This window comes from Peromyscus eremicus, chromosome 7, assembly GCF_949786415.1.
Source record: "Peromyscus eremicus chromosome 7, PerEre_H2_v1, whole genome shotgun sequence".
Classification (NCBI taxonomy): domain Eukaryota; kingdom Metazoa; phylum Chordata; class Mammalia; order Rodentia; family Cricetidae; genus Peromyscus; species Peromyscus eremicus.
Window position 1 is genome coordinate 102,505,408 of NC_081422.1, and position 12,065 is coordinate 102,517,472.

A 12,065-nucleotide genomic window follows, 5' to 3' on the forward strand; every position below is an offset into this window, starting at 1 on the left:
AAGGAATCTCCAGCTATACACAGGGAAGACAAGGGAGGATCCACGCAGGCTCCCACAGATGGACACCTGGGTTGCATATATCCAAGATGGAGGACACTCAGCCTCCATCTTGCATGCAAAGATAGCCATGAGGTTGGACAGGCATGGGGTAGCTGCCACAGAGATCTCAGAAAGACAGAGGAAGATGGTTTTTGCTGCATGAGTGAAGGCTCTCATCCCTCAGACTATGTCACTCATAATCCATGTGACTTGCTAAGCACTAGACCCTGTTCTCTTGAGTACTGAGAGCCTTGGGCAGGACAGCCTAGATAGGCAACTGTCCCAGAGTCCCACTACAGTCAAAGGAGCTGGAGATGTCAAGACCAGAGAAGACCAGATCGAGGAGTGTGAGAATATGGCAGATGGGAGGCTCATAGTGGACACCTGCAAAACCTCTGAGTAGAGAACCAGCCTGACAAGAAGTATGAGGAAATCCAGTTCAAATAACTGGAAACAAGAGTTTCCCAATAGTGGAATCTGCAGAGAAAGACCAAAGGCTGCTGAACACTTCAACTTTCATATCAAAGCAGAGCTCTGCCTAGGGATGACAGCAGCCATTACAGCATCCATTAGGGGCTGGGTTAGATGTTCAAACTAAAATAGAGACAGCGCAAACACATTATCTGCTGAAGCCAAACCATACTCCTAAAGGGATCACCCTCACATGCTGGACCTTGACACTGAGGAGGTGTGGCCTGAGCTGACAGAGCCCTGGGGCAGCTCTTCCCTCTAAAATGAGAGTGTCCACCCAGCTGTCCAACTGCTAACCTTTTCCTTCCGCCACCCCCCCCACACACACACAGTTTTGCCCAACTCCAGCTTACCATGGCAATCATAGGCACATTGGCCACTGCCAGAGCACCTGCAGTGGATGAAACAATACTCAGGAGACCAGGGGACACACAGCAGGGAACAGCAGGCCTGCATCAGGCTCCGCTAGCCTAGGTTTCTATTGCAGCTTTGTAGCAGGCTGGCTAAGCCAGTGCATGGAGGCCAGTGACTTTTCAAGCATCCACCTGGAGGAAAGGTGCCAGCAAGCCTTCCTGGGCTCCAAGCTTGTCTTATCTTGTCCATTCTAGGAAATCTCTGGAACAAAGTAAATAAGCCATCCTCCATTTAAGGCTAGGTCTAACTCCCCTGAAGGACACACATGAGCTTTTTATTTGTAATCTTGTTTTGTTTGAGACAGGATCTCATTCTGTATCTCAGGCTGATACACTATGTAACACATGCTGGCCTGGAACCTAGGGTAACCCTCCTACTTCAGCCTCCTTAAATGCTGGGATCACAGGTATGAGCCACCATGGCCAGCTTATGACCTTGACTTCTATTCTCAGTGGAAAGCATCATCCTTCCTTTTTATTTGCCTCATAGAAATCAAATATTAAAGACGAATGGGGCTTTGGAGATCATCTAGTTAAACCCTTCATTTTAGAGACAATAAAACTGAAAACTTAGGGCCCTGGCTGTGGGTCAGTGGTGGGGTGCCTACCTAGCATGATCCCCAGAAGCTCAAAAATAAAACAAGACTATCCTAAAGATCTACTCGGTGTGTAGACACAGCATGGAGTCCGGGGCAACATCAAATGATCAAAACCTGGATTTCTGATCTTCATTCAGGATGCCCACAATTCCTCATCCTACACTGTCCTTTATCCAAATGTCCTACTTCCTGATCCTTTTGCCTCCGCACAGCCCTCCCCATCCTCTTGCTAAATTTTCCATCTTGTCTGAGCAGGAGGCAGGGAAATGACAGGGCTCTCCAGCTGTGCTCAGTGCAAGGCGTTTTGGTTTGCTAACGTCTGCTAGCTAGCTGTTCTGAATCGCTCATCTTAGGCCTTTGGAGCTCCCAACAGAATAAGCTAATGTTTTGAATGTGTTTTGTAAGCTGTAAAACACTATACAAATATATGTTCTGCTATTTTAGGCTATGGAATAATACAATCCCTTCAAACTGTGCTCTTGATTATCCTACCTCTGTGAGACAAAAAGCAGAGACAAGGAGGACAAGGAGAAGAAGAGGAAAGGGAGGGATAAGATCCAGACACAGACCAAGCCCAGGGAGGACAGAGTCCATTCATTCTATGCTCCTTCCTTTACTCTCATGGCTCACCCAAAGATAGGCTCAACAAACGGTTCCTTTGAAAACCCCTTTACAGCAGGCATGGTGCATATGATCCACCACTCAGAAGACTGAGGCAGGAAGATTTAAAAACCAGTCTACACAGTGAGGCACTGACAAAAACAAACGAGCAAACAAATAAACAATGCTGAGCTGGATATGTAGCCCATAAGGTAGAGTATCTGCCTAGCATGCATGAAGCCCTGGGTTCAATTCCCAGCACTGCAAAAAACTGGGTGTGGTAGCACGTGCCTGTAATCCTAGCACTCAGGAAGCAGAGGCAGGAAGATCACAAGTTTGAAATTATCCTCAGCTACACAGGGAGTTCCAGGCCACCCTGACCTACATGAGACCTGTCTCAAAAAGAACAAAAAATCTACTACTACTGATTTAGCTCAGCAGTCCAGCACTTGCCTAGGGTGTATGAGGCCCTGGGTTCAATTACCAGCATCAAAATGTAAGTAATAAATTTCAAGAGACTAAAATTCCTTCTAATTTCACTGCAAAGGTCTCCACAAGAGTTCCTATATGCAAAAGGAACAGAAAAGGAGAGTGCAGAGTTGGTATCAAAGGATACCAACTTCAAGTTAAGTAAGAAGAATAAATTAGCCGGTGGCAGTGGTGGCGCACGCCTTTAATCCCAGCACTTGGGAGACAGAGCCAGGCAGATCTCTGTGAGTTTGAGGCCAGCCTGGTCTACAGAGCGAGATCCAGGACAGGCACCAAAACTACATGGAGAAACCCTGTCTCAGAAAAAAAAAAGAATAAATTCAAGAGATCTACTGTACATCATCATAACTATAGTTAATAGCAATATTATATTCTTGAAAATCACTGAGTAGAATCCAACTATTTTTCACCACAGGAAAATAAATATGTTAGGAAATAAATACATTAACTAATTTTACATATTTTAAAGCATCACATGGTATATAGCGAACACTGTTAGTTTAAAAGCTTAGTGTAGTGGCACATGCCTATAATCCCAGCACTTGGGAGGCGGAAGCAAAGAGGAGGATCACAAGTTCAAGGTCAGCTTGGGCTACCAGAGACCTCTCTTTCTACCCACGCCCCAAAACATTTAAGCTCAGTAAGTAAAGTGCTTGCCACACAAGTGTGAAGACCTCTGTTTGAACCCCAAGACCCAACATAAAAAGCCAGATGTGATGGCAGGTGTCTACAACTGCACGGTCCCACTGCGGGATGAGATCCAGCCTGGCACAGATGGGCACCAACAGGAGACCCTGCCTGGGGCAGGACAGATGACTCAGTGGTTAAGACCACTTCCTGCGTTTCCAGAGGACCAGAGTTTGATTTTCAGCACCCATGTTAGGTGGTTCACAACTGTCTGTAACCGCAGCTCCAGGGTACCTGGTACCTCTTGCCTCCACAGGCACTGACATTTACAAACCCTCACACAGACACACACATACGATTAAAAATAAAATATTTTAAAAGGGTATAGAGAGATAGGTATAGTGGTACACACCTTTGATCCCAGCACTCAGGAAGCAGAGGCAGGCAGATCTCTGAGTTCAAGGCCAGCCTAGTCTACATAGAAAGTTCCAGGGCTCCCAGGGCTTTCTAAAGACCCTGTCTAGAAAAGATAAAATAAAAGGGTGTCTTGGTGTTACACTGGGCCTTGCAAATCATGTGTGCTGCCAGCCCTGTATACATCTCCTTTTCTCTCTTTGAATACAGCTAGAGCAACAACAACAACAACAACAACAAAAAAAAAAAGGGTGTGGAGGACTAGAGTGATTGTTCAGTGGTTAAGAGCACTGGCTGCTCTTCCAGAGGACTAGGGTTCAATTCCCAGCACCCACATGACAGCTCACAACCATCTGTAACTCCAGTTCCAGGGGACCCGATGTTTTCTGGCCTTGGTGGGCACCAGACATGCACATATTGCACAAATTTACATACAGGCAAACACCCACACACATAAAATAAAATAATAAAAAAATTTAAAGAGAGAGAGAGAGAGAGAGAGAGAGAGAGAGAGACCGTGCCTCAAAGTTGTAGGTAAGGTCTAACACCTGAGGCTTTCCTCTACTGTCTAAATACTTGCCATGGAACACTCCTGCTTCCTCTCAGATTCTTCACCCTTGACTCTGATCCTAAAAAGGACCTAAAAGGTTCCCAATATGCCCCCAATAATTTTCTTGTAAGAAAGGAGTGGGGGACATCACATAAAGAATCTCTTCTAGATCAAAGCTCTTTTTAGAACCTCGGGTGCCCATAAGAGCAACGGCCGGGAAGGAAACATCATAACACAACACCCCTGATGAAGCCCAGAGCACAGCACAACTGAGCAAAGGCACAGCTGATCAGAGCCTAAGTGGAAGTTAAACTGGCAGAGAGAATGCCACGGGCCAGGGCTGGGGAGAACGGGAGTAGCTCTTGCCTAGCCTAGCATGCACAAAGCCTTGAGTTTAATTCCCAGAACCACAAAAAAAACAAACAAACAACAACTAAAATAAAACAAAGAAACCCAGAGACTGGCCATGACCAGCAGACACTTGCTGCTGCTGACTTCATGCTGACAGCAGACTCAGCATTCCCAGACTGGCTCAGAGGTTAAGAGCACTGGCTGCTCAATCAGAAGTCCTGAGTTCAATTCCCAGCAGACACTCATCCACTAGAGGCCCCATGTGTAAGGAGGGAAGCACAGAGGACAGAAAGCCAGAATTTCAGCTGCCCTAGCTAGCACACAAACGTCACAGTCCAGGGGGTTCCACCTCACTCCACTTATAAATGGGGATGGTGGACAGTCCTGTAGGAAAGGAGCTTGGGCAAGCCTATGAATGCAGTGCTCACACCAGCATGATGTGCTCCCAGCCTGAGGAGGACTGAGGCAAGAGTCTCCACAGCCAGACTGTTCACCAAGCCTCACTCACATCATAAAGTGGCACTCAGGTCTCAGCCACTATTTCAGTGTTTAAAAACAGTTCCCAGACAGGAAGGACCGGAAGGTCCAGGACAATTGGGACCTGCAGGTTCTTGACGGCCTGGCAGGTCAGAGAGAGAAATAAAACAGCGAGCAGACTGTCTATGATGCAACAGCCATCCAGTGACCACAGTTAGAACCAATACAACAGTTTTATCAGCCCCAGCTTAACAGGACAGGCCCATAGGCTCCAGGACAGACTGCCCTTGAGTAGCTCACATATACAGGGTCTGGCCCTCTCCATCCCCACTCCCAATATGGGAAAAGGTTCCCACTTGGAAATGCAAGAACAATGAGATTAGGAGGATTTTTTTTGAAAGCCCCCAAATCTGTCACCTAGCAGCTTCCTACTTCAAATCTACAGAGGCTCACGTGAGCTGGGTTCAAAGGGCATGACTCTGAAAGCTTTGGTTTCCTAAACTCAGAAGGAGAACTTCAGAGAAAGAAGAGAAAGTGACCCGCCACACTGTTCTTTGGCTCCCAAATTAGTCCAAAGCCAGGCTCTATTTTGAGCAACTTCCTCCTCTCTCCACATCTGAATCCATCAACAAATCTTTTCTTCTAAGGTAGAATTTCAGCCGAGCATGGTGGCACATGCCTGTCATCTCAGCACTTAGGCTGAGACAGGAGGATTGAGAGTTTGAAGCCACCCTGGGCTACACAAAATGAGTTCAATATCAACTTGAACCACATAGCAAGCCTTGCTCTCAAAAATAACAACAAAATGAACAAAATGTGGGCCTGTGACATACAATTCAGTGGTACAGCATGTGTATGAATGTATGAATCCCCTGGGTTTGAACTTAAGCACTACAAATAATTAATAATAACGGTGATGAAATGTGAATCTGAACAGATTCTAAATATAATATCCAATTTTCAGGGAAACGCTGGCCAAAATACATCTTAAATGACACCACAAGGATGCAATTAACATAGTCCAGAGTATGGGGAATTACAGACTAAGGGACTCAGGTCTGCCATACATAAAGTACAAAACAAACAAATTAAGAGACAGTGTATTAAGGAGACTGGATTTGATATACATCACAATTTGAACAAACCAACTGTCAAAATCTATAAGACAATCAGAAAACCACATCCAAATAATCCCTGAGATTAAGAACAGATTGTTGGAGGTCAGCCTGGTCTACAGAGTGAGTTCCAGGACAACCAAGTCTACACAGAGAAACCCTGTCTTGAAAAACAAAAACAAAAAAAGAGCAGATTGTTCCAAGTGGTGGCACTTGCATTTCATCCCAGCATTTGGGAGGCAGAGGCCAGCGATCTCTCTGTGGTCTACAGAGTCGGTTCTAGGACAGCCAGGGGTAGCCCTGTCTCAAAAACAAAAACAAACAAATAAACAAAAGAACAAGTTGTCGGGGGCACTGGAGAGACAGCTCAGAAGTTAACATTATGTACTGTTCTTACGGCAGACCCAGGTTCAGTTCTCAGCACCCTTATTGGGTGGCTCAAACTGCCTATACCATGCTCAAGGGAGGGCCAATACTTTTTGGCCTCTTAGGTCACTTGCTCTCAGGTGCATACCCACACACAGACACTCACAAATACACATAATTAACAATAAATTTTTTTTTTTAAAGAATAGGTTATTGGGCTGCACATTTAGCTCAGAGACAATGTGCCTGCTTAGCATTCATGTGGCCCTGGGTTTGATTCCTAGCAAACCTTCCCTGGAAAGAAGGAAATACATACTTAGATATGATGATTGCTCTATGATTACATTTGTACAAAGCTCTTGTTTCCTGGAAGTGTACACTGGCATACTGATGATGGAATGTTGGAATGTCTGGAATTTGTTTCAGGAGGAAGGGAGAGGGGTAAATGAAACTTGATTGGTTATGAGTTGATAATGGCTGTAGCTAAGTAACTGGAACATAGAACTTTATTAGACTAGTCCCTCTATTATTATGTATGCTTGAAATTTTCCATTGTAATCTCGTTTTGTTTGTTTGTTTAAATGACCTCTCCTCTCATTTTTCCACTAGAAAAAGAAAATTTTTAAATCCACAGCCAGACATGTCCACTCATACCTGTAGTCCCAGCACGTGTAGAGCAGAGGCAGGTGGAGGCCACCCTGGGTCATATAGTGACTTCCATGCCAGCTCAGGCTACAGAGTAAGACTGTCTCCAAAACACAAAGTAGAAAACCCTATGGTGTCTTACCCATCCCACCAGTGCTGGGAACAATATTATCAAAGCTGCCCCTTTTCCCTGGCAAGAAATGCAAAAATGATTGCCCCCTTGAGGTAAAATTGGCAATGTCACTATTCTAAAGGAAGGTCACTTTAATACATACATGCACTCCCAAAAAACTCAGCCACTGGGGCCAGACAGGCCTCTAAATGACAAATAGCCATTATTTCCAAACCTGGCAATTGCGTCCTTTCTTTCTATCTTTAGACACTATTTCACCGTAGATTGTGCTAGTCCACGACTATTAGCTAACACAATAAACCTGGATAATTCAGACACTATGCCTGACGAATCCATTTTGAGGAAAGAAACTCCACGTGGTTCTCAGAGTACTTGCGTCTATCCAGCCAACAACCAGGTTCTCTGTGCCCAGCTGTCTTTGGCTCAAGATTTCTCCATGGCATACGAGCTAAATTATAGATTTTGTCTGGCATTTAGGGAGAGCGATGTCGCACCTGGATTTACCCTCTCTCTCTCCCAGTCCTGCATTCAGTCTCATGCTCTGCTCACTGTCTCTGCCAGTGCAGACCACATTCCTCTTCCCTTCCTCTCCCCCACTTTCTCTCTCTCTCTGAATTCCAATAATTTTTCCATAATGCTTTGGGTGTCTCCCTCTCTTGAAACCTAACTCTGCCCTTCATCCTCCTACTTGACTACCCCACTACACGCACTGCCTGTGTGGCACCTCCCAGACTCCGGGATGCCCACAGTTTCTCCTACAGATTATCCATGGTTTGGCTCCTCAAAAAGACCTGACCGACCAGACTAAGGCTAAAGGGTAGGAAAGTACCACATTTTTTCTTGTAACCAAATCCAGTGCTTGCTCTTGATGGCTAAGATATCTTCCCTAATTTATTGAAAATCAGTTTGTACGTGACAAAACATTTACAAGTTCTCACAGCTGATATGGACAAGACAGGATGTTGTCTATGTGGACGCTTTGTGCAATTTTAAAATGTGAATATGTGTCTGTACACAGTTGCGGGGAGGGATGTACACATCTGTGTCCACATAGGAAGATGTCAAAAGAGGGTACCAGGTGTCTCTTTCACCACTCTCCACTTATCTCTTTTGAACCTGGGGCTCTTATTTTTCTCAGATAGGCTGGAAGTCGACAGGTCTTGGAGATTCCTCCTGTCTCTGCCCGCACCCCTCAGCCCTGGGGCTGCAGGTTTGTGTGAGATGTCTAGCATGTTGTGAGTGTGCTGGGATCCAAACTCAGGTCCTCAAGATAGTGCAGCAAACTCTCTTAACCACTGAGCCCTCTCTCCATCCCCTCTTTGTGTAATGTTTTTTAAGTTTTATTTTTATATGTATGGGTGTTTTGCTTGTATGTATGTCTGTATACCATGTGTGCCTAGTGTCTATGGAGGCCAGAAAAGAGTGTTAGATCCCCTGGAACGGATGGAGTTATGCATGACTGTAAGCCAACATGTGGGTGTTGGGGGTCGAACTCAGGTCCTCTAGAAAAGCAGTCAGTGCTCTTAACTGTTGAATCATCTCTTCAGCACCCAATTAACAGTTTTTTTGGTACTGGGGCTTGAACCCAGGGCCTCATAGGTGCTGGGTAAGCCCTCTGCCACTGTACTACCTCCCAGCTCCTTTGAGCAATTTTTTCAAAAGGAACTTTGTCAGGTACTTACAAGGTCTGGTCTTAATCTGGTGGTATGTCATGGATATGTGTACAGGTAAAATTCAGTCATCTTGTGCTCTTGCTGTACTTTGATACATCTCTATAAATGAGTGAGTGAGTGAGTGAATAAATGAATGAATGATGCCCCTTCCTCTAATAGGATGTAGCCCCTACCAGGTTACCTGGTTTGGAAAGCAGAGTCTGAGACAGAGATCAGCTTTCTCCCACTCTGTCCCTCCTTGAGAAAAGCAGAGCTGATATAACCCTCTATAATAAACCTGAGACCAGAAACAGAAAATCCAACCTTATGGAGCTCTCCAGTGCTCAAAGCTCTACCATCACCCCACAGGCTGAGGCAACACTATGGGTGTGGCAGCACTGATGCTTCCTGAATTCAAGACAGGCTCTTCAGCCTTGAATGCTGAAGCCACCCCCTCACAGAGCCCAAGTCAGCTCAGTATGAGAATAAAAAAACAAATTCAGCTTGAGGTGACAGGAGGTAACATGGCGATAGGAAAGAACCAGGATTCAACTCCCTAGAACCTCAGTTCTCCTAGGGGTTAGACATTTAATCACACCTTCTTTTGACCCTCTCCCCAATACTATGGGGTTTCTGACTGCTACAGAATTCAAGATCTTGTTGGAATGCTCTTTGCTGAATGCCTATAGGCACATGCCACGGGGCTTTTTCTCCATCAATGGCCCAATCTGTTCATCAGTATCTCAGAACACAACATGCTAAATTTGGTATCAGGTACCTGGTGCACCGGTCAGAGATCAGCCATGCAGACCCTTAAGGAGAGACAGACCACGCACTTAGCTGAGATGCTGTGACAAACTGACCAGCAGCTGGAAGAGGGACTCCTGCCCCTACCCCCTAAGGGTCCTCAGTTTTGAGTGTTGGTGACAAGCCACCAGCTCACCTCCTGATCCTGAAAGCTGAAGGACCTCAAGAACACAGGCCCATGTGTGAGCCCTGCACACAGCTGGCGAGACGTGCTGCACCTCCTAAATCCAGCAAGAACCCACGGTTTCTGCACACACGGCAGTGGGTGGGTCTGCCCTGCAGCAGGATTTATAGGTAGAATAGAAATGGAACACTGAGGAGTATGGGCAGTAGACAGCAGCCTCTTTCCTGTCTAAGCTGCCAGGTCTTTCCAAAATTCCAATGCTTGTCTCTGCAACATCTGACAAACAGCGAGCCGAGCAGCCAGCTTGGCTAAACTGGGAGAAAAATGGCAAATTCCCCATATAGAGCTCCCAGCAACAAGGTGTTTTTCCATTCCACTGTAGCTTTTCCTTGGAGGGAGAGGACTGGAGCATGGTGAGCTTCTGTCTCGAGCTAAAACCCAAACAGCAACTCAACACGCAGCAAGATGGACAGTGTTTGCATTCTAAGAGCCTGTGTGGTACTCAACTGCATTATTGTGATAGCAAATGTAAAATGGGCAAATGCCACCTCTAAGAGGTATGTTCATAGGCTGGCTTGTTTGAGGCAGGTTCCAGGCTACGAACAGCTTCATCACTGTGAGGCGTCTGAGAAATGACTTCTGAGGAAATACACAGAGGAGAAACATACTTGGGCATCTGAAAAAGCAAAAAATGACTCTTCCTTGGAGTTTTTGTGTTCTGGGAAAGGCAAAGCAACATATATTGGCAGCTTCCTGTGGAGATGCAAGCACTGCCCCCAGGGAGTACGCGACTCCCCAGGCCCAACTGGTGTAAAAATCATGCCTTCCATTTTACCCTGTCATCTCTGGGTAGTCTGTAGTCTGCTGACATAGATTAGCATTCACAGCCTCTGCATTCGGTGCAACTTGTTTTTGCAGAATCCGGGTTGGCAAACATCTAAAACAAGCTGGGCTTGAGATATTTGACCAGATCTATTCTGTTTAAACCATCCTCATGTGGGTTTCAGCTTTCCCACTGGTTGGAGGTGTTGATCTAAAGCATTAAGCCGTGAGTTCGGATCTGGTGCTAGGTAATTCAGCAGCATTTTTGCTTCACCTCAAAGAGTTCACTAAGCCATGATGAAAGCACATGACTGTGAGTATTATTGGGCCTGATAGTATCCAGTGGACAATTTTCCTTTCCTCAGAGACAGTGACAGCCACGAAATGCTTAAGGAAAGCAAAAGACCAAGTTCATGGTTCAACTATTCCCATCTCTCCCTGTTCCTAGCAGTGACACTTATCTTCCCTGACAGCCACTCCCATTGTACGCTTTCCTAGACCCAGCACAATGGACATATGCACACTGGCAGACAGGGAGGATGTCTTCCATACCATTGCTCCCCAGTGCAGAGGGACCAGGCTAAGGTTACATAAGCCCCTCCTGAGCTCTTGGGCCCCTGCGCTAGGGGGAAGAAAATTGGGGGGTTGTGACGAAGTCACAGTCTGCAGGCCCTGACTAACCCTGTACTCACCATCCTGTCCTGTCAAGGCGGGGCGGCTGGAAACCTAGGGTTGCCCCCCACGACCACCCAGCTCACGCCAATCTGGCAGGACTCGGAGTGCAGGCAGACCAGAACTAGCTGTCCACTAGATCGTGGGATTCCAGGCCCCAGCCCCAGACTCGGACCCCAGCTCCCTGCCCCCCAGGCACCCAGACCCGCGCTCTTACCTGCCCGGGCCGGGGCCGGGGCCAGGACCGGGAACCAGGCCTAGCCCAGGGGCCGGGGGTCCTGCCGCTCGTGCAGCTCCCGCTGCAGGGAGCTGTCCGCCGCCAGCTAGTGCTGAAGGCGGCTTCCCTGCTCCGGGGCCCGGACCCGGACCCGGACCAGAGCCTCCGGGCGGCAGCGGCCCTTCACCCGCGCCGCCCTCCAGGCTGGCCTCATTGCCCATGGTGGGCAGGCGGGCGGGCGGGGTCGGGGTCGCACTGCGCCCGAGCCAGTGGCTCCCGGGCGGCGCTCACACTCTCCGCTCCACCGCTGCTGCCGCCATCTCCCAGCTCGGCTCGCACCGCCGCCTGCTGCTGCGCATGCGCGTAGCGCGCGCGCGCGCCCCTGCCTTGCACACGCCCCCCCCTCCCCTCGCGCGTTCACGACAGCCCGCGAAGACTCGTGTCCACGCACCAGCCTCGGGGTCGCCGGGAAAAGGCTTCCG

At 47.5% G+C, this 12,065-nt stretch overlaps 1 protein-coding gene across 1 annotated transcript in view; it reads right to left on the reverse strand.

The window, feature by feature from the left end:
* The window catches only part of Bsn (bassoon presynaptic cytomatrix protein), an 86,322-nt gene extending 74,518 nt beyond the window's left edge, over positions 1-11,804 (reverse strand). Inside the window, exon 1 of the mRNA XM_059269088.1 lies at positions 11,584-11,804. Coding sequence (XP_059125071.1) covers positions 11,584-11,804 — 221 coding nt within the window. The remainder of the gene's footprint in view (positions 1-11,583) is intronic.
* Positions 11,805-12,065: the final 261 nt, after the last annotated feature.